This window comes from Chlorocebus sabaeus, chromosome 18, assembly GCF_047675955.1.
Source record: "Chlorocebus sabaeus isolate Y175 chromosome 18, mChlSab1.0.hap1, whole genome shotgun sequence".
NCBI lineage: Eukaryota > Metazoa > Chordata > Mammalia > Primates > Cercopithecidae > Chlorocebus > Chlorocebus sabaeus.
Genome location: NC_132921.1, coordinates 47,725,583 through 47,748,556, shown reverse-complemented (window position 1 = coordinate 47,748,556; position 22,974 = coordinate 47,725,583). Strand labels below are relative to the sequence as shown.

The 22,974-nt window shown below is 42.5% G+C and overlaps 2 protein-coding genes across 8 annotated transcripts in view; one reads left to right on the top strand and one right to left on the bottom strand.

Annotated features, from left to right (window-relative positions):
• The first annotated feature begins 42 nt into the window (after nt 1–42).
• On the top strand, nt 43–15,773 carry ZNF397 (zinc finger protein 397). Of its 4 annotated transcripts, XR_012089309.1 has the most exons (6): nt 43–132; nt 1,403–1,897; nt 2,157–2,298; nt 4,349–7,548; nt 9,675–10,655; nt 12,525–15,773. XR_012089309.1 is itself a non-coding variant. In XM_007974284.3 (4 exons), exons 2-4 carry the CDS (start codon nt 1,484–1,486, stop codon nt 5,392–5,394), a joined length of 1,602 nt encoding a protein of 533 aa, XP_007972475.2. In that variant the 5' UTR covers nt 43–132; nt 1,403–1,483; the 3' UTR covers nt 5,395–8,035. The 4 variants fall into 4 exon arrangements, 2 of the variants coding, with proteins under 2 accessions (XP_007972475.2, XP_037838297.1); XR_012089308.1 differs by having other exon boundaries at nt 9,675–15,773; XM_007974284.3 differs by lacking the exons at nt 9,675–10,655; nt 12,525–15,773 and having other exon boundaries at nt 4,349–8,035.
• A 126-nt stretch (nt 15,774–15,899) lies between these two features.
• The window catches only part of ZSCAN30 (zinc finger and SCAN domain containing 30), a 35,406-nt gene continuing 28,331 nt past the window's right edge, over nt 15,900–22,974 (bottom strand). For all 4 annotated transcript variants that reach the window (XM_037982381.2, XM_007974272.3, XM_037982372.2 and 1 more), the window contains one exon: nt 15,900–19,228. In XM_037982381.2, the coding sequence (XP_037838309.2) occupies nt 18,297–19,228 (932 nt within the window). In that variant the 3' untranslated portion in view covers nt 15,900–18,296. The remainder of the gene's footprint in view (nt 19,229–22,974) is intronic.

Genomic DNA, 22,974 nt, shown 5'->3' with positions numbered 1-22,974 from the left:
TGAGAGCAAGGGGCGGAGCGGCGGGGAACCCGGAGCGCACGAGAGCGGAACACTGCGTACGCACACTTCCGGTCTTTGTGGCTTGCCGCTCTGGGTCGGCGGCTCATTCCCTGGCCGCTCCTGGGCTTCGCGGTGAGGGATTTGGGCCCCTAGGAAGGGGGAGGTGGGGTTAGGAGCGCGGGCCGGACAGTGGAGGAGCCCCGCTGCTCGGCCTGCCCATCCCCAGGTCTCGGCCCCTTGGCCCGCGCGGCGTCTCCAAGCGAGTGGGGAACTTAGAGGAGGCCAGCACTCAAAACCCTGCTTTCCAAAGGAAAACGCAGTTCCCCTGACCCCGTGACTTGGCAAATGCTGCGGGTTTAACCAAGGATATAAAAATAGAAGTGCTAGTTAGTGCAGCCTAACTGGTTAATAAACCTTAAATTTGTAGGCTAAATATGCTAATTAATCTCTAACGTTAACAGTAGTGTGAGGAATGAATTTTACTCATCTGTCCTGACAAACTAAGGGCATACACTCCTATCGATATCTCGCCATCCTAAAATCAGGTCGTTTGGTCTGTGTCACAACATTTAATACAATAACTATTTGTTACCATATTTTGCTTTTGAACATTTTTACTCCTGGGATATTCTAGGCTTTTTCAGAACTGATACTGATCTTTTTGCTGCTTTTGTGTATGTGGTACCTATCATGTTTTTGAACACGTGGTAAGCATTTTACAGATACGTCTTTGTTCTTGGTCAATTCCTCGGTAGACTCATTTATTCATAAGCAAAAACCTTAACCTAATGCTCAGTAAGTGCCTCAGTGTTTGTTGAAGTAATTTGGTAAACACCAAATGTGATCAAATGACAAATACCCAATATTTACATCAACTCATGTTTAATGTGAACTTAAAAAAAATATATTACTACCTTAAATGAAAATCAACATTACTTACTTTAGATAGAAAGTAACTAAAAATAAACGTTTAAAATCAGTATTACTAAATTCTGCCTAAATATTTTTACCCTTGGAAGTCTGATTCTGAAGCCTATATTTCATTTAAAAGAGTTCTACAAGTTTTATTAATATATACATGTTAGAGATAGATTTTTCTCCTTGATACAATCAGAATTAAAAGAGAATTGGAAATTTTCTCACTATGTGATTGATGTTAATGTTGCATACACATTCTTTGGCTTCTAAAATAGTTTTTTCTAACATTAGTGGTAGGAATTCTTCATAATGGGAGACACTGATTGAGGTTAATGATTTTTAGTTTATCATCTCATTGTTTTATTTAGTGATAGCCCCAAATCTGCTCCCTTTCAATATATTACTAAAGTTACTCATTTTTATTATTACAAGTTCTTAAAGATTTTATTGATTGCTATAAGTTAACTGCTTTTATATCCTTCAGGAAAGAAGAGATTACTCACACTCCTCCTCAAGCACCGAACCCAGTTGTACTGAGCTTTTTGCTAAGCTGTTTCAGCCAAGAATGGCTGTGGAATCTGTAGCGATTTCAACCCTGATACCTCAGGATCCTCCAGAACAAGAACTAATACTAGTGAAAGTAGAAGATAACTTTTCCTGGGATGAGAAATTTAAGCAGAATGGGAGTGCTCAATCCTGCCAAGAATTGTTTCGTCAGCAGTTCAGAAAGTTTTGCTACCAGGAGACACCTGGGCCCCGGGAGGCTCTGAGCCAACTCCAAGAACTTTGCTATCAGTGGCTAATGCCAGAGTTGCACACAAAGGAGCAGATCTTAGAACTGCTGGTACTGGAGCAGTTCCTGAGCATTCTGCCTGAGGAGCTGCAGATCTGGGTTCAGCAACATAATCCAAAAAGCGGCGAGGAAGCTGTGACCCTGTTGGAGGATTTGGAGAGGGAGTTTGATGACCCAGGGCAGCAGGTGGGAACAGAGAAAAGTGATGTGTTGTGGGAAAAGGAATTTGCAGCCTGGAGCATGTAATGGTATCATAACAGTAGGATCAAAATTTTTATGTCTCTACTGAAGCCTAACCTGAAGTGACTAGTAGAGTCATACTTGTCTATACCCTTGAATGCTCTTTTCTCCCTGGAGATGTCATCATTGACTTCTTTGAGATTTTTACTAAACAAGTTTTCCTAGGGATTTTCTCACAAAGCTAACCATATTTTCCTGATTTCAGGTCCCAGCTAGTCCACAGGAACCAGCAGTGCCATGGAAGGATTTAACATGTCTCAGAGCATCCCAAGAGTCACCAAACATCCACCTCCAGCCCTTAAAGACACAGCTGAAATCCTGGAAATCGTGCCTTTCCCCTAAAAGTGGTGAGGAATAGGAAATCATCTGGAAACTCTTGACACTTAGGTTTCTGTTTTTGAGAATGCAGAATTAATTGCACTTGATAAACTCGCCACATGTGAGCATCACCTTTATTATTCTAAACCAGAGGTGCTCACTTTAGCGGCTTTGTATTCACCCCTCATGAATTGCTGTGAGCCCTCCTGTGTCAGTTTCCCTGTTATTCATTCACTCATTTCATTATGTTGTAAATTTATAAAGCGTCAATACATGTCTGGTACTGTGGTAGGCCCTGGGTTTAAAGAGGTTTCAGGTCTAGGTGGGTGATGGACAAGTAAAAAGGCAGTTGCAATGTAGTAAATTATAGAATAAAAGTAGGCACTGGGTACTGTTGGAGCACATCTAAAGGCACCTAACCCAATCTTAGAGGATCAAGGAATTCTTCCTGAAGGAAGAAAATCTAAGCTAAGACTTGAACTATGAGTAAGAGAAAGCCAGGTAAATGGGTGGGAGGAGGAGTAGCCCAAGTAAAGGCCATACCATCCCGAAGGTGTGAGAATACAACCCATTCTGAAAATTGCAGGTAGTTGAATTTGACTTGAATGGAGAATTGACAGGTGGTAAGAGAAGAACCAGAGAGGAAAATAGGATCCAGGTCGTAAAGACCTGTATGTCGTAAAGACCTGTATGTCGTGCTAATTTGTTTGTATAGTTTCTTAAGTGGAGTGGTGTGCCGTTGAAGGATTTTGGACAGGGAGTGACATAGTTTGATTTGTAGTTTAGAAGTTAGCTGCAAATGGAGAATCACGCGAGGAAAGCAAGAGTATGGTCCTATTAGAGACTGCTATAATCCAAGTGGCCACAGTGTATTCAATCAATATGTCTTATGGTGAGCGGTGGAGAACATAAAAGCTGACTCCTTTTCATCAGCATTTAAATTGCTTTGCAACATCTGGTAATTATTAAAACTAGAGTGTGAGGGAGAGGAGTTGAGGATGATACTGAGGTTCAGTCTTGAACAATCTGGTTAATGGTAGTACTGTTCATGTAAATGAGAAAACATAAGGAAAAACAAATACATCTGATGATTTGTTTAGGTTGGTACATTTGGTGCTTGTAAAATATTCAAAAGTAAAATGCCCAATTAGCATAAGACTTTAGAGCTTAATAAAATACGAATATAATTGGGGATCTGGGCAGGCATTAGTCAGACAATAGCTTACAATATAAGTTGTAATGGAAGCCAAGGGTAGAGGCTTTGTAGAGTAAGGATACATGACAGTCCAAAACAGAATCTGGAGGAATGCTCATGTTTGAGTGATTTACCCTAGAATCTAAGAAGGAACAGCCACAGAAATCAGGCTAATATCACTGGAAGAGAATGTCTCTAGAAGGAAGGTGTGATCCTCAGTGTCAGTGCTACAGAGAGGCTAAGTAATAATCTAGAAAGTACCCATTGGATTAAAGAGCTATGAAGTGACCCTGATGAGAGTAGAATAATAATCTAGAAAGTACCCATTGGATTAAAGAGCTATGAAGTGACCTTGATGAGAGTAGAATCAGTGGAAGTAGGGGACGGGGCATTGGGGGGCAGGGGAGGATGGTAAGGCAAAAACCAGATTGTGGAATGAGGATACTTTCACTTGAAAGGCTGCAGACAACTCTTTCAGGAAACCACTATGGGAGAGTGAGGTTGTGAAACCACTATGAGAGAGAGTGAGGTTGCTTGAGGGAGATATGTAGGCAAGAAGGTTGATTTTAAAAGGTAGGAAACACTTAAGCTTATTTAAAAGCTGATGAACAGGAATCAGTTGAGAAAGAGATTGTAAATAGTAGAAAAAAATTGTAGGTAATTTATCAATTGATGTCTCAAAAGAGGCAGGAAACGATGAAATTCAAAGTGTAGATGTAGACTTTATTAGATATGAGAGACCCTCTTTTGGCCAGTTGGAATAAAAAGATACTAGAGGACAGTGACATCTTTGTAGGTAGAAGCTTCTGTTTTCTCTCATGTAGAAAGTGTTGACAGTGACTAGAGAAATGTAATATCTGTTTGTTTGCTACTTATTGTTTCAGATTGTGAGAACAATGAAACAGCAACAAAGGGCATCTCAGAAGAAAAATCACAGGGACTCCCTCAGGAACCTTCATTTCGAGGAATTAGTGAGCATGAAAACAATTTAGTGTGGAAGCAAGGAAGTGCTACAGGGGAGAAACTAAGATCTTCTTCCCAAGGGGGCAGTTTTAATCAAGGGATCTTCACAAACAAATCTCTAGGAAAGAGAGAGCTTTATGATGAGACTGAAAGATGCTTGATTCTAACTACAGACTCTATAATGTGTCAGAATGTTCCTCCAGAAGAGAGACCTTATAGATGTGATGTATGTGGGCACAGCTTCAAGCAGCATTCCTCTCTAACACAACATCAGAGAACCCATACTGGAGAGAAGCCCTATAAATGTAACCAGTGTGGGAAAGCCTTTAGTTTGAGGTCCTATCTTATTATTCATCAGAGAATTCATAGTGGTGAGAAAGCATATGAATGTAGTGAATGTGGGAAAGCTTTCAATCAGAGCTCAGCCCTCATTAGACATCGGAAAATCCATACTGGTGAGAAGGCTTGTAAATGTAATGAGTGTGGCAAAGCATTCAGTCAAAGTTCATATCTCATTATACATCAAAGAATTCACACTGGTGAGAAACCTTATGAGTGTAATGAGTGTGGGAAAACCTTTAGCCAGAGCTCAAAACTCATTAGACATCAGCGAATTCACACAGGAGAGAGACCCTATGAATGCAATGAATGTGGAAAAGCTTTCAGGCAAAGCTCAGAGCTGATTACTCATCAGAGAATACATAGTGGAGAGAAACCCTATGAATGTAATGAATGTGGAAAAGCTTTCAGTTTGAGCTCAAACCTTATCAGACATCAGAGAATTCATAGTGGGGAGGAACCTTATCAGTGTAATGAATGTGGCAAAACCTTCAAAAGGAGCTCAGCCCTTGTTCAGCATCAGAGAATTCATTCTGGGGACGAAGCTTATATATGTAATGAATGTGGGAAGGCATTCAAGCACAGATCAGTCCTTATGCGCCATCAGAGAGTCCACACTATAAAGTAATTTGTGAATACTGTGAATAGTGTAAATACTTAAGTCAAATTTTTATGTTTGTTAGTCAAAAGAGTTTACTTTGGAGCAAAACTCCATAAAGGTTATAAAATACTAGGTCTTGAGTCGAGCTTGCTTTGTACAGTATTTCCCAGTGCTAAAGTGTCCTTTGAAAGCTTTTCCTGTGTCTAATCAGAACAGAATACAAGAATCATTACTTCCAGCTCTTCTGTTATTAGGAATACTCAGGAAATATGAAAAACGGGACTGTAACATTGAAATCTGACTTTGTATGGAAGCGTCATGAAAAGAATATAGCAACCTAGGCTCTGCCACCGCATCTGATTGTGAGTGTACCAGGTTATGGGGCTGGTGTGGACTGTGCGAGGCACTTTGTCTCAGGAACTAAAAACAAAAATTTACTGACCCAACAAAGAACAGTGACAGAGCAGCAAGAAAGGTGGGGAAATGGCTTCATCAATGATTTGTTGAGCCCAGGGCAGGCCAGGAATTAGATAGGCGTGAGAAGAAAGAATATAATTTACCCAAAGGTTATTTTTTGAGTACCTACTTTATCCCAGGGACTAGGAATACAGTGGAAAACAAGACTGTAATTTCTATAGTCTAATGGGCAAGGCAGCCAAACAGGCAGTGAAAGTGGAATGCTCCTATGTGACCTTAAGGAGCCTCTGACTCAGCCTTGGATAAGGAAATGGGGGAAATGGCCTGAAGGATGAGGAGGAGTTAGCCAAGGTGGTACTCCAGGGAAGAAGATTCCCAGTAAAGAACAGTAGCCAAAGGCCAGAAACAAAGTGTGGAGCATTCCTTGAGTTCCTGATGTAGTGAGGTCTTGTCAGAGATGTCTGGGTCTGGCCAGACTCTTAAGCAGTGCCAATGGAGAAGTTCCTGTTAATAGACAAAACCTGGAGCCCTTGGACCACAGGGGAGTCAAGAGCTTTGTCTTGGTTTATGTGACCCCAGGGAAAGGGCAAATATGTGGTTTCCTTGCCACACCTGTAGGCTATCCTAGAACTTCCATGAGGGTAGTGGTGGGAATGAGGGTGAGAAAGAGCCTATACCTATACCTCAAGAGTCTGAGTGTTAAGACTGTCTCTCCCATCCTTAAGATTCTCCTTTGATTCTAAAGACAATATCAGAGTTGCTGTCAGGTTTCCTATAATTTCCAAGACTCTAGATCAGAAGCTGCCATATCATTTGTTTCTGGGGCTGTATTCCCACGATTCCTAGTACATTCCCTTGGGCTTTGGTGCTCAAAAAGTATGTCAGTTGCTGGGTCTGTGACGTTCTTTGGGCACCTCGCACATGTTCAGTTTTGTTTTATGTCACCAGTATTTCACAATATCTTTTGCAATATTTTTTTTTTTGAAATGGAGTTTCGCTCTTGGTGCCCATGCTGGAGTGTAATGGCGTGATCTTGGTTCACCGCAAACTCCACCTCCTGGGGTCAAGCGATTCTCCTGCCTCAGCCTCCTGAGTAGCTGGGATTACAGGCATGCATCACCAGGGCCAGCTAATTTTGTATTTTTAGGAAAGGCAGGGTTTGTCCATGTTGGTCAGGCTGGTTTCCAACTCCCAACCTCAGGTGATCCACCCACCCCGGCCTCCCAAAGTGCTGGGATTACAGGCATGAGCCACCATGCCCAGCCATCTTTTGCAAATTTTATTAAAGACTGCTAAAAGAAAATGACAACTGAAACTAATGGTCACAATCAGTGGAGACTTCCCTTTTCTAAGGGGCCTAGCAGGAAGAGAATATTTAGACTGATGCTTAGTGTAAGATGGAATGTTGTGCAGGTTAACCAGCAACACAAAGACATATTCAAAAGACCTAATAGGTAGGAAGAATAACACACCACACCAAAAACAAATCTGTGTGGAAATCTAGAATCCTGTGCATAAAAAAAGAATTTTCATGAGGATAAAAAGAAGCAAAGAGAAGTAATGCTCTTATTGGGCATACATCAGTGAACATGTGCTAACCAGTAAGAATGGCAGGAGGCCTAAATGCCCATGTTTGGGGAGAGAATGTGAAAAAATGGATGGGATTATTTGGAAAAGATGTAAGATATTAAAATACATGGTAAGAGCTACTCAACTCTTATTTTCCTCCTCTTCCACAGATAAAGACCTGAACAAACTGAAAAGGTAGGACATTAAGTAGGAATTGTATATTGTAAAACGGAAATACTCTTTATGTAAGAAAGCTCTACTGTATGTTAGTAAGCAGTGTAATAGATAGGCCAAGCACAGTGACTCACACCTATAATCCCAGCACTTTGGGAGGTCAAGGCTGGAGGATTGTTTGAGTCTAGGAGTTCAAGCCCAGCCTGGGCAGCATAGTGAGACACCATCTCTACAAAATATAAACAGCATTTGCCAGACGTAGTGTATGCCTGTAGACCCAACTATTTGGGAGGCTGAGGTAAGAGGTTTGCTCAAGCCCTGGAGGTTGAGGTTTCAGGGAGGCAAGATCACACCACTGCACTCCAGCCTGGGAGAGCAAGACCCTGTCTCCAAACCAAAAAAAAAAGGAAAAAAAATAAATGTCATAGAGACTTGCTAAGGGCTTTGTATATAATTATTAATGTTATAATGTTATTTCTCATCACAGCGTGTATGTAGCAGATGAGGAGATGAAGGCTAAAGGTCATATATCCAAAAAATGGGGAGGTCAGACTTTGAACCCACAACCTGACTGTGGAGCCACTTCAGCATATTCTCTCCCCATAAGAAAGTTCCAATAGAAAAAAAAAATGCTACTTAAGTAGGGAAATCACAAAATAAGTGCCAGTGAACAATAAATGTTCAATCTCACTACAGTTAAAATGTATATTAAAGCAAGAGTTGAGATGACACTTCCTTATAAAACAGACAGGGATTCAGGGACATTGGGACTCTAATGCTGCTGGTAAGACATGAATAAATACATACTGTCTCTGGCAACCAATACCAGAAGCCTTAAGCATTGCCTTTTGACTTTGAAATTGTACCTGGAAATGTATGTTTCAGAAACCATCATGAATGTACACAAAATCCTAAAACTTAAAACTGATGTCACAGGCCGGGCGCAGTGGCTCATGCCTGTAATCCCAGCACTTTGGGAGGCTGAGGCAGGTAGATCACCTGAGATCAGGAGTTCAAGACCAGCCTGACCAACATGGTGATCCCGTCTCTACTAAAAATACAGAAAAATTAGCCAGGTATGGTGGCATGCACCTGTAGTCCCAGCTACTCGGGAGGCTGAGACAGGAGAATTGCTTGAACCCGGGAGGTGGAGGTTGCAGTGAGCCGAGATTATACCACTGTATTCCAGCCTAGGTGACAGAGCGAGACTGTGTCTCAAAAAAAAAAAAAAAAAAAAAAAACTTATGTCAATTAATATTAAATGAAGTATTTGTGATATATTGTTAAGTAAAAATATTACAAAACAATATGTACAGTATGATCCCATGTAAAATATATATTTATGTATTAAAACCACTAAAAACATAAATTCAAAGTGCTATACTGGTTATGTCTGGGTGCTGAGGTTGTAGGTGATGTAATTTTTTTCTTGTGCTTTTCTGTGTTTTTCAAATTTTTCTATAGTAAACCTCTAATACTCTTAAAATTAGGGGGGAAGAGTGAATGGAAGCCCAGGATACTTGAGAAAATATTTTAAAGGCACTTGCTTTTCATAGCATCTCTGTCTCTTCCAAGTCTCAGGAAATTAGCTAATTTGTTAACTGTGATCCCTTCATCACTGGTAAAATGATAATGGTAAACATATCCATTTCACAGGTAGTATATTAAAAAGTCTACAAATTATAAATCCGGGTGCAAACGGAATTACTTGCCTGAAAGATTTACAGTTGAGAAAATCAATAGCTTTGAAATGGAGATCTTTGATTATTAGAGCTTTTCCATGTATTCTGTAGCCATAAGCAAGTCACCTTCCAACTCTAGACCCTCACTTTAAAGGAGCTGATGTAGATGATCTCTTATGGGCAAAGCTTCAACATTCTACTTTTTATGAAATGGAAGGGGCACCAATATAAGGTGGATGTCAAAGGAAATTTTTTCTTCTTCACCACTTTTGCTTGGAAGAAAAGTAATTCATGCCTTTCCCTTCTGCTCAGGGCTGTCCTTTTTCTCTTGGTATAGAAGCAGTCCAGAGAGTAATGATGTCTACCTTAAATGAGTCTTACACAGATTTTAAAAGATAACGTGCAATTTAGGCAGTGTACTTAACTTTGGTTTCCTGCCTTTCCCCTTCTTCCTCATTTCCATAGCCTGCAACTAATACATCCAGCTGAAAGGATTGGAAATTTAAAGCAAATCTGACCCTCATCTCTCCAAGTTCATTGAGGACCTGCTGAGGGAGAAGGAGGTCATGGCAGGTCCACAGGTCTAAGCTTGGTCCTTCTCAGCAGTTAGTGTTGAAGATTCCAGTCTGGTGCATGTGGCCACCTCCACTAAAGGGAAGAGAGAGTCCTAATTCTGGTGGACACCAGATGTGTTTGTGTTTAAAGAGGCTCCTTCTTGCCCTCATTCTCATTGTCTTTCAACAACTAAATCTCAGATGCCCCCTCACTTTGGTTAACCGCAGCCCCAGAGACTGGCTATTTTAATGGCCTGATATTTTTTGGCCCAGGAAATAGAAACTGAGAACACCAATGTCAGGCCTCTGAGCCCAAGCCAAGCTATCGCATCCCCTGTGACTTGCATGTATATGCCCAGATGGCCTGAAGTAACTGAAGAATCACAAAAGAAGTGCAAATGCCCTGCCTTGCCTTAACTGATGACAGTCCACCACAAAAGAAGTGAAAATGGCTGGTCCTTGCCTTAAGCGATGACATTATCTTGTGAAATTCCTTTTCCTGGCTCATCCTGGCTCAAAAAGCTCCCCCACTGAGCACCTTGTGACCCCCACTCCTGCCTGCCAGAGAACAACCCCCCTTTGACCATAATTTTCCTTTACCTACCCAAATCCTATAAAATGGCCCCACCCTTATCTCCCTTCACTGACTCTTTTCGGACTCAGCCCGCCTGCACCCAGGTGAAATAAAACAGCCATGTTGCTCACATAAAGTCTGTTTGGTGGTCTCTTCGCACGGACACGTATAACATTTTGGTGCTGTGACTCGCATCGGGGACCTCCCTTGGGAGATCAATCCCATCCTCCTGCTCTTTGCTTCATGAGAAAGATCTACCTGCGACCTCAGGTCCTCAGACCCAACAGCCCAAGGAACATCTCACCAATTTTAAATCAGGTAAGTGGCTCCCTTTTTACTCTCTTCTCCAACCTCTCTCCCTATCTCTCAGCCTCTTTCTCCTTTCAATCTTGGCACCACCCTTCAATCTCTCCCTTCTCTTCATTTCAATTCCTTTCATTTTCTGGTAGAGACAAAGGAGACACATTTTATCCGTGGACCCAAAATGCCGGCACCGGTCACGGACTGGGGAAGGCAGCCTTCCCTTGGTGTTTAATTATTGCAGGGACGCCTCTCTGATTACTCACGCACGTTTTAGAGGTGTCTGACCATGCTGCAGGGATGCCTGCCTTGGTCCTTCACCCTAAGCGGCAAGTCTCGCTTTTCTGGGGGAGGTGCAAGCACCCTGACCCCTTCTCTCCCTGTTTCTACCCCTTCTCTGCTTTTCTGGGGGAGGGGCAAGCACCCCGACCCCTTCTCTCCCGGTCTCTACCCCTTCTCTGCTTTTCTGGGGGAGGGGCAAGAACCCCAACCTCTTATTTTTGCACCCCCCTCTTATTTTTGCACCCTGACTTCTTATTTTTGTGCCCTGATCTCTTATTTTTGCACCCCAATACCTTATTTCTACTCCCCGACCCCTTTCCTGCTTTTCTGGAGGGCAAGAACCCCCAAACTGCTTCTCTCTGTGTCTCCCTCTTTTCTCTGGGCTTGCCTCCTTCACCATGGGCAACCTTCCACCCTCCATTCTTCCTTCTTCTCAGTAGCCTGTATTCTCAAGAATTTAAAGCCTCTTCAACTCACACCTGATCTAAAACCCAAATGCCTTATTTTCTTCTACAATGTCGCTTGACCCCAATACAAACTCAACAGTAGTTCCAAATAGCCAGAAACGGCACTTTCGATTTTTCCATCCTACAAGATCTAAATAATTCTTGTCGTAAAATGGGCAAACGGTCTGAGGTGCCTGACGTCCAGGCATTCTTTTACACATCAGTCCCTCCCTAGTCTCTGTTCCCAATGCAACTCCTCCCAAATCTTCCTTCTTTCCCTCCCACCTGTCTCCTCAGTCCCAACCCCAAGCGTCGCTGAGTCTTTCTAATCTTCCTTTCTACTTCTTCCTCTTCCCTCCTCGCCAGGCCGAGCTAGGTCCCAATTTTTCCTCAGACTCCGCTCCCCCACCCTATAATCCTTTTATCACCTCCCCTCCTCACACCCGGTCTGGCTTACAATTTTGTTCCGTGACTAGCCCTTCCCAACCTGCCCAGCAATTTCCTCTTAAAAAAAAGTGGCTAGAGCTAAAGTCATAGTAAAGGTTAATGTTCCTTTTTCTTTATTCAACCTCTCCCAAATCAGTTAGCATTTGGGCTCTTTTTCATCAAATATGAAAAACTTAGTCCAGTTCATGGCCTGTTTAGCAGCAACCCTGAGACGCTTCTCAGCCCTAGACCCTGAAAGGTCAGAAGGCCGACTTACTCTCAATATGCATTTTATTTTATTACCCAGTCTGCTCCTGTCATTAAATAAAGCTCCAAAAATTAAATTCCAGCCCTCAAACCCCACAACAAGACTTAATGAACCTCGCCTTCAAGGTGTACAATAATAGAGGCAGCCAAGTAGCAACTTATTTCTGAGTTGCAATTCCTTGCCTCTACTGTGAGACAAACCCCAGCCACATCTCCAGCACACAACTCCAAACGCCTGAACCGCAGCTGCCAGGGGTTCCTCCCGAACCTCCTCCCCCAGGAGCTTGCTACAAGTGCTGGAAATCTGGCTACTAGGCCAAGGAATGCCGGCAGCCCGGGATTCCTCCTAAGCCGTGTCCCATCTGTGCGGGACTTCACTGGAAATCGGACTGTTCAACTTGCCCGCTGGCCACTCCCAGAGCCCCTGGAGCTCTGGCCCAAGGCTTTCTGACCGACTCCTTTCCAGACCTTCTCGGCTTAGCGGCTGAAGATTGACGCTGCCCCATTGCCTCGGAAGCCTCCTGGACCATCACAGATGCTTTGGGCAACTCTTACAGTGGAGGGTAAGTCTGTCCCCTTCTTAATCAATACGGAGGCTACCCACTCCACATTACCTTCTTTTCAAGGGCCTGTTTCTCTTGCCTCCATAACTGTTGTAGGTATTGACGGCCAGGCTTCTAAACCTCTAAATTATCTGCTTCCCTGACTATTCCTAGGCTACAGCCACACCTCATTGCTGCCTTTTCCCCCAGTTCAAAGCCTCCTTTGCGTCTTCCTCTTGTATCCCCCCACCTTAACCCACAAATATAGGACATCTCTACTCCTTCCCTGGCAACCGAACACATGCCCATTACTATCCCATTAAAACCCAATCACCCTTACCCTGCTCAATGCCAATATCCCATCCCACAGCACGCTTTAAAAGGATTAAAGCCTGGGCCTGGTGCGGTGGCTCTAGCCTGTAATACCAGCACTTTGGGAGGCCGAGACAGGCGGATCACGAGGTCAGGAGATCAAGACCATCCTGGCTAACACGGTAAAACCCCATCTCTACTAAAAAATACAAAAAACTAGCCGGGCGAGGTGGCGGGCGCCTGTAGTCCCAGCTACTCAGTAGGCTGAGGCAGGAGAATGGCATAAACCCAGGAGGCGGAGCTTGCAGTGAGCTGAGATCTGGCCACTGCACTCCAGCCCCGGCGACAGAGCAAGGCTCCATCTCAAAAAAAAAAAAAAAAAAAAAAGGATTAAAGCCTGTTATCACTCGCCTGCTACAGCATGGCCTTTTAAAGTCTGTAAACTCCTCTTACAATTCCCCCATTTTACCTGTCCTAAAACCAGACAAGCCTTACAGGTTAATTCAAGATCTCTGCACCTTATCAACCAAATTGTCTTGCCTATCCACCCCATGGTGCCAAACCCATATACTCTCCTATCCTCAATACCTCCCTCCACAACCCATTATTCTGTTGTGGATCTCAAACATACTTTCTTTACTATTCCTTTACACCCTTCATCCCAGCGTCTCTTCGCTTTCACTTGGACTGACCCTGACTCCCATCAGGCTCAGCAAATTACCTAGGCTGTACTGCTGCAAGGCCTCACGGACAGCCCCCATTACTTCAGTCAAGCCCAAATTTCTTACTCATCTGTTACCTATCTCGGCATAATTCTCATAAATACACACTTACTCTCCCTGCTGATTGTGTCTGGCTAATCTCTCAAACCCCAATCCCTTCTACAAAACAACAACTCCTTTCCTTCCTAGGCATGGTTAGTGCAGACAGAATTCTTACACAAGAGCCGAAACCGCATCCTGTAGCCTTTCTGTCCGAACGACCTTACTGTTTTAGCCTAGCCTTCATGTCTGTGTGCAGCGGCTGCCACTGCTTTAATACTGTTAGAGGCCCTAAAAATCACAAACTATGCTCAACTCTCTACAGTGATCATAACTTCCAAAATCTATTTTCTTCCCCCAACCATCGCTCAGGACAATGCTTATGCTGATAAGTTAGCTAAAAAAGCAGCTAGCGTTCCAACTTCTATCCCTCATGGCAGTTTTCCTCCTTCACATCAGCCACTCGCACCTACTGCCCTGCTGAAACTTCCACCTATCAAACTCTTCACACACAAGGCAAATGGTTCTTAGACCATTTGGTTCTCCTTCCAGCCTCACAGGCCCATTCTATTCTGTCGTCATTTCATAACCTCTTCCATGTCGGTTACAAGCCGCTAGCCTGCCTCTTAGAACCTCTCATTTCCTTTCCATCCTAGAAATCTGTCCTCAAGGAGATCACTTCTCAGTGTTCCATCTGCTATTCTACTACCCCTCAGGGATTGTTCAGGCCTCCTCCCTTTCCTACACATCAAGCTTGGGGATTTGCCCCTGCCCAGGACTGGTAAATTGACTTTACTCACATGTCCCGAGTCAGAAAACTAAAATATCTCTTAGGCTGGGTAGACACTTTCACTGGATGGGTAGAGGCCTTTCCCACAGGGTCTGAGAAGGCCACCATGGTCATATCAGACATAACTCCTCAGTTTGGCCTTCTTACCTCTATACAGTCTGATAACGGACCAGCTTTTAATAGTCAAATCACCCAAGCAGTTTCTCAGGCTCTTGGTATTCAGTGAAACCTTTATATCTTTTACCGTCCTCAATCTTCAGGAAAGGTAGAATGGACTATGGTCTTTTAAAAACACACCTCACCAAGCTCAGTCACCAACTTAAAAAGGACTAGACAATACTTTTGCCACTTTCCTTTCTCAGAATTCAGGCCTGTCCTCGGAATGCTACAGGTTACAGCCCATTTGAGCTCCTGTGTGGACACTCCTTTTTATTAAGCCCCAGTCTCATTCCAGACACCAGAACAACTTGAACTGCACCCCAAAAACTTAGAGCCTAAAAACTCACCAACCAAGCAAGTAATTATGCTGAACCCCCTTAGGCTCTCTCTAATTAGATGTCCTAGGTCCTCTTAATTCTTAGTCCTTTAATACCTGTTTTCTCTCCTTCTTTTACCTTGTGTCTTCCGTTTAGTTTTTTAATTCATACAAAACCGCATCCAGGCCATCACCAATCATTCTATACAAGTGTTTCTTCTAACGACCCCACAATATCACCCCTTACCACAAAATCTTCCTTCAGCTTAATCTCTCCCACTCTAGGTTCCCACGCTGCCCCTAATCCCGCTTGAAGCAGCCCTGAGAAACATCGCCCATTCTCTCTCCATACCACCCCCCAAAAATCTTTGCCACCCCATCACTTCAACACTATTTTGTTTTATTTTTCTTGTTAATATAAGAAGGCAGGAATGTCAGACGTCTGAGCCCAAGCCAAGCCATCACATCCCCTGTGACTTGCACGTATATGCCCAGATGGCCTGAAGTAACTGAAGAATCACAAAAGAAGTGCAAATGCCCTGCTTCCTCTTAGCTGATGACATTCCACCACAAAAGAAGTGAAAATGGCTGGTCCTTGCCTTAAGCGATGACATTACCTTGTGAAATTCCTTTTCCTGGCTCATCCTGGCTCAAAAAGCTCCCCCACTGAGCACCTTGTGACCCCACTCCTGCCCGCCAGAGAACAACCCCCCTTTCACTGTAATTTTCCTTTACCTACCCAAATCCTGTAAGACGGCCCCACCCTTATTTCCCTTTGCTGACTCTCTTTTTGGACTCAGCCCGCCTGCACCCAGGTGAAATAAACAGCCATGTTGCTCACACAAAGCCTGTTTGGTGGTCTCTTCACACGGACGCGCATGACAACCTCTTCCCCATTGTCCTAGCATTATCTCCGTTCATGTTATTGTGTTCCCTATTCCTGAATAATTTCAAAGCAAACTTTTAAAACTCAACTTTTATTACAATACATCTTGCATTACATTCTAATAATAAACGGCTGAAGTATATACTCAAAGTATAATTTTTGAAATTAGTTACCAAAAATCATTTACTAAACAATAGTTTTACTAAAAATACCAGGATTGGGAAAAATAAACACTAATAGAAAGTACTCCAAAATGTTAACAACGTTTCTATGGGCAATGGGATTGGGGTGATTTACACTTTCTCATTTTCTGTATTACCAACACTTAATTTGCAATCAGGAGAAAAACCTATTAAATGATATTTAAAACATTAAATCTCTGATTGTCACCTATAGAAAAAGGCAACTCACTATCCATTTGAAGGATCCCTTTAGACTTCTGATCCACCTCATTCAATAACTGCACAACCTCTAGACACAAAAAGGCTGAATTGTCCCCCCAATTTCACCTCCCCTATTACGCACAACAGCAGTGATATAGTTTGGCTCTGTGTCCCCACCCAAATCTCCAACTGTAATCCCCAGGTGTTGAGGGAAGGTCCTGGAGGGAGGTGACTGGATCATGGGGGCAGATTTCCCCCTTGCTGTTCTCATGATAGTGAGTGAATTCTTATGAGATCTGGTTGTTTGATAAGTGCCTGGCATTTCCCCTGCACTCTCTCTCGCCACCTTGTGAAGAAGGTGCCTGCTTCCCCTTTGCCTTCCACCATGATGTAATTGTCCTGAGGCCTCCCCAGCCCTACAGAACTGTGAGTCAATTAAACCTCTTTTGTTTATAAATTACCCAGTCTCAGGTAGTATCTTTATAGCACTGTGAAAATGGACTAATACAAGCAGTGATCACCAATTCTTCTTTAGAAATGACATTATCTAGAAGGATATCTTAGAAGAGGAATCAAACTTTCTCTTAGGTATTAATTGCCCTCAGCAACTGTGGGTTAATTAAAACTGCCAAAATAAAAATTAACAGAGAGAGTTACAGGCAGAGGTTATAGCCCATACAATGGCATGATGATAAGATAGGATCTGGAGACACCCCTTCATCAGGACTCTTCTCTCCAGCAGGAATTAGTTGTCATAAAGCCTGGCTCAGAATCCCCATGTGTTGGTTTCGCTCTTCCTACTTAATAATCACTGAGTTAGGGAGCCTATCCTAGACCCAGAATGACCCATGAGACCCTGAAATGCTCAGAATTAGTGTGGTGAAAGACTCTGGTGCATCTTATGGGAAAAGGTATATATACACACAGGGAAAGAATGCATATCAGACACTAGAGAGACAGTGGGGACTGGAGTGTTTGTGTCCCATGACTCTGGGACTCGGGAAGTGGGGAGCATAAAGGAACGCAGTGATCTGCCTTCCCAGGCTCCACTATTCCCCATTCCCTGCCCCCTCCCCTCCTTACCAGTCTTGCAGACCCTGAGCTATTATACTTGAGGGCAATAAATATTTGTTGAATTACTCCCTCAGATTCCTTTTTTTAAAAATTAGGTCTATGACAATTTCTGCAGTAGAGAAGAGTCTTGATGGAGTGTCTCCAGATCCTGTTCTTCTCTTCTCCCCTGCCCTTGCTACCTTCTACCCACCTTTACATCTAACTGAGATACCATCATATCCAGGAAGTCTTTAGTGACTGATTCTCATGACCAGGTGTAGGCATCCCTGCCATGTACTTTGATGGAAACCCACATTTTTCCTACCAAAGCACTTACCACACTTTACTGTAATTACTGTTTAGTATATATGCATGTCCTATTAGCCCTTAACTCTGGGAGGGCAATGACCATGTCTACCTCAATGCCTAGCACATAGCAGGTGCTCAGTAAACAAGTAGACCTGAATTAACCTCAGCAGGAAGTTCAAGATTGAGAACTGGCAAGGGGACAGAATGAGGCACCATTCCTCGGGTACTATTTAACTGCCTTAGACACTATTTAATCGCATAATTCAGTATTTTCACAACCTCTCAATTCAACATTTCAGATAGCTGAGTAACTCTCAGCACATGCCACCACCTGCCAAAATACAAATGCTCTTGCCAGGCACATTTGCCATCTTATAAGAAGCTCTTTCAGGATCTCTGCCCCAATCCTGGCATTACTGTTAAGCTGCCCAACGGGAATTATATCTGAGGTGGCAGAGAGTGAAGGGGATATTGATGAATCTCATCCAGAAATGGGTTAGGCATTTCAAGGAAATATCTACCATTCTTTTTGGAGAAGACTTGGGTAAAACTTTTCTTCCATTTACACTTCAATAATCATAACAAACATCTTTGTGTGGATGTCTTCTTATAGTACCAAACTGGGCTGAAAGGACAGAAGTCCTGCTCTCAGGAAACTTTTCTGTGGAGTCTCACCCCTACAGTGAACTCCTTGCATTTCATAATTGTACAACTCTTACCCACAGAGTTAAACTCTGGTGTGTGTTCTCTGATGCTGCATAAGGCCTGACCTATGCCTAAATGTTTTTCTACATTCACTACATTCATAAGGCTTCTCTCCAGTGTGAATTCTGTGGTGCTGGGTGAGGGCTGAGCTCTGATTGAAGGATTTTCCACATTCATTACACTCATAAGGTTTCTCTCCAGTGTGAATTCTTTGATGTTCAATAAGGATAGAGCTCCTACCAAAAGCCTTACCACACTCAATACATTCATAGCCTTTATCTCCAGTGTGAATTTTCTTATGCTGAATAAGGGCTGAGCTCCGGCTGAAGGCTTTCCCACATTCTCCACATTCATAAGGCTTCTCTCCAGTGTGGATTCTCCGATGCCTGATGAGCTCTGAACTGCCCCTGAAGGCTTTTCCACATTCACAACATTCATAGGGTTTTTCACCACTATGAATTCTCTGATGTCTAACAAGGTCTGAGCTCAAACTGAAGGCTTTGCCACATTCTTTACATGCATAAGGTCTCTCTCCAGTATGAATTCTCTGATGTCTAATCAGCTTTGAGCTCTGGCAAAAGGCCTTCCCACAGTCAAAGCACTCATAGAGCTTTTCCCCAGTGTGAACTCTCTGTTGTGTAATATCATTTGGATTCACACTGAAACTTCCTTCTCTCTCATGAAATTCAAGGACACTGTGTTCTGTGGGGATTCTTCTGTTGAAGGTTGCCAGACTGATATGTCTGTCCTGGGAAGGAAGCTCACTGATTTTGTTCCCTGCAGCATTTCCCTTTTGCTTCTTAGAGTTGTCCAGACCTCCCAAAGCTTCTTCAGCTATCTGTTCGGAAGGTGTTTCTCCAGGAAGTTTTCCTGGAGATATCATGGCAGCTGAGGCTACACATTCAACAATTTCTTGCTTTGCCATCAACACTTTGCCAGCCACCATCTTGCTGTCTAAAAATGTGAATAGAAAGTGCAAGTATCATTTACTTCCCATGACAGAAGAAAGGAAACTGTCATAGCAGGAACACAAAATAAACCCAATGAAATAGGTATTTACCTGCTAGAAAATAGTTCTCAAAACTAGATTCCCAATCTAGAGTTCAGAGAAGGGACCTAGGGTAGCAAAATATGACACCCTCAGAGAGTAAGGTAGACAAATAAATGAATTAGTATTGGAGAAGAGGGATGGTGAACAAGGAAATACATTAGTTAGAGGGAATGGGGACAAACAGGAATATGGGTGATAAACCAGGAAGCTGGGAGACAGTCTTGGGTTAGAGAAGATACGTTTTTAGGTAATGAGATAATCAGAAAAAAAAAAAATTAAAAGGAATGATCAGGATAAAGAAAGATATCTAAGAGTCTTAAATCTGTGGTCTTCTAGCAACATAGGAGAGCGGAAGATATGATTAGGAAATGCTTTGGGAGTTAGCACTGAACAGAGGTAGGTGAGCAGGAACTAGAAAGCATTAAGGTGATTTCAGATTCTGATAGGTTCCAAATGAATCAAATAATTATAAGCAAATGGAGTAAGACACAGACCCAGAGAAAAGAAATACAGGTTCCTGACTCATTCTCAGGTCAGGTGGGAATTTTTTTTACCATTAAAAAAATTTTTCACCTAAATCATCCATGGAATACAAAAGAATCTTATAGTTTTACTTTTTTAAATGTGTAAGTGTCAAAGAAGGGGATGGAGACAACTCCTTCCTTGAGCATTTATACATAAAAACATGACTGCCCAGAGCCAAACCTTCTGGCTCTCACAAAACATGCCCCATCTCTAGTAGTCTCCTGTTATGAGTTACTGGAATTCTTTCTAGATAACTACAGTAACTCATAATAGAAGGCTACTAGAGATGGGGCATATTATATCAGCCATCTACTAGTTATATCTAGAGATTTCTAGTAACTAGAAATGGCTGATATAACTTGAATTATTTTATTCTGAAAAATACATCTTCTCAAAAGTCCTCTAAATGTATATGCATTTTACAGATCAGGAAACTGAGGCTCAGAGAAGTTAAGTGAGGCCATAGAATTAATAATTGTTAAGAGTTTGGATTCAAATAAACATTTTCAACATCAAAGCTTGCAATCTTTATGCTATCTGCCTTCCCTATTGGAAGGATGCAGGGTTATAGTTGCACTGAAACAAAATATTACTTAAAAATCATTTAAATTTAGCTTTGGAAAAGCATTATGCTTTTATATAAAAATGAATACCTATTTCTGATATTGTGTTCACCCTTCAAACACAACAATAAAGCACCACAGTTGATACCTATCAAAGCAGAGGGCTGTCTGGCTTCCCATTTCCCCATTCCTTACCAGAAATTAAACACAGACAACATCACCTCTAAAATTCATACTGTCCTTGGATTTTAGATAGAAATTTAAATTATTCACGGTTTCATTTATTTAAAAGGAAAACATTTATCAAAAATATACTTGCATACAATAGAAGCATAAAAATTTAAAGTACCAAATAGGTTAAAGTCAGACACCAGACAACCTAATGAGAAATTTTCTGAAAGTAATAACTAGGTCAAATTATTAAGAGTATCAATTATAGGGTATAAAGTGGCAATATAATTGTGTAGGGACAAAATTAAGGGCAATGAAAATTAGAAAAGCAATGTAACTTATGGTATTTAAATATATCTTCAAATTCTATAACTACATGAAGTCAAATTATGAGACCAGAGAAAAACTTTGCCCTCAGATGTATACATCAGGAAGACATCAAGATTTTTATTTGTTCAACTATACATTTATTATTATATTTTAAAAATTGGAATAAATAACTAACTAGAGTAATTCTTAGAAAAGATAAATAGAGACTACAAGTAGAGGCTGGGCACGGTGGCTCACACCTGTAATCCCAGTACTTTTGGAGGCTGAGGCAGGCAGATCACTTAAGGCCAGGGGAGTTCAAAACCAACCTGGCCAACATGGCAAAACCCCGTCTCTACTAAAAATATAAAACATTAGCCAGGCATGGTGGTGCACGCCTGTAACCCAGCTACTTGGGAGGCTGAGGCACGAAAATCACTTGAACCAGGGACGTGGAGGTTGCAGTGAACCAAGATCACACCACTGCACGACAGAACAAGACTGCCTTAAAAAGAAAACAAAACAAAAAAAAGATTACAATAAGAAAAGGTCACTTAATTATTTAGAAATACTTGCATAGAGATAACCCAATTAATATCACCCAAGAATGAAAACTAATTCGTAATCAGGTCCAAGTCTGGAGGCTGGAGGGTGGGGTACAGATTTACAGGAGGCTGTTTGGAGGAGAAATAAGGCATAGGTATCTCTGTTAGAAGAGCTATTCTGTTTTTGTTGTTTGTTTGTTTGTTTTTGAAACCGAGTCTTGCTCTGTCACTCAGGCTGGAGTTCAATGGTACAATTATCAGTCACTGCAGCCTTGAAATCCTGGACTCAAGGGGTCCTCCCACCTCAGTCTCCCCAGTAACTAAGAGTACAGGTGCGCATCATTGCATCCAGTAAATTTTTAAATTTTTTTTGTAGACACAGGGTCTTGCCATGTTGCCCAGACTGGTCTTGAACTCCTGGGCTCAAGCAATCCTCCGGCCTCAGCCTCCCAAATTGCTGGGACTACAGGCACGAGCCACTACACCCAGCTAGCTTTTCTGTTTAACACACCTCCTGTTTTTCCTACTTGTTCTCTGGGGTGGCTCCTCAGTGAGTTCTGCCAGCTCAGCAGTTCAGTGAGCAATTCCATCCTGTTTAGTTTAAAATCCTTTTAACTAGGGATGTGGCCTTCAGTTGCATATTGACGAGTATGCTTTTAGCCTGAATGCTATGTCAGTGATGCTCCACTGCCCACCCAGTTCCCCTTTACCAATATGATGTCTCCTTCCCTCAGCCACTGTGAATGTTGGCTCCTCCAATGATGTGAATGTGTCTCCCCAAAATTCATATGTTGAAGTCCTAACCCCCAAGGTGATGGTATTAGGAAGTGCGGCCATTTGGAAGGTGACTAGGTCATGAGAGCTTAGTGACCTTATAAAATAGGCCCTAGGGTGCTCATTTGCCCCTTCCACCACATGAGGACACAGTGAAAAGGTGCCATCCATGAGAAAGTGGGACCTCACCAAATACCAAATCTGCTAGCATCTTGAACTTCTCAGCCTCCAGAACTGTGAGAAATAAATCCATGTTGTTTACAAGCCACTCAGTTGATAGTATTTTGTTATAGCAGTCCTAACTGATTAAGACAGTTCCTAACTATACAGAGGTGCCTCCTTCTGTGGAGAATTACCCTGGCTGATGAGAGCCACTTGGCCCAGGAAGTAACTTCCACCCTCATTTCCCCATCTCTGCCTCAAGAAGAGACAACTCTGCAGTGCAATTATGCTTCAGTGGCCCATGAAATGCTCCAAGAATTAGACCAAAGCTAGATTGTAACTGACACCACATCATTGCTTGCTCTTTTCCCTTCCTAATCCTGCTTTTCTCCCTCTGTTACAGATTTTTCCTGAAGAACACATCCTCAATAAATCACCTGCACCCAAATCTCCATCTCAGGCTCTACTTCTGGCAAGGCATACTATGAGGCTAGTGAAGCACTTACAAGACACTTATAACTCAAGGTTGTAAAAATGGCATGGTGACTCTTACAATCATATCACAGTGGGACCCTCCAGCAATTTAACCCTCATGACCTA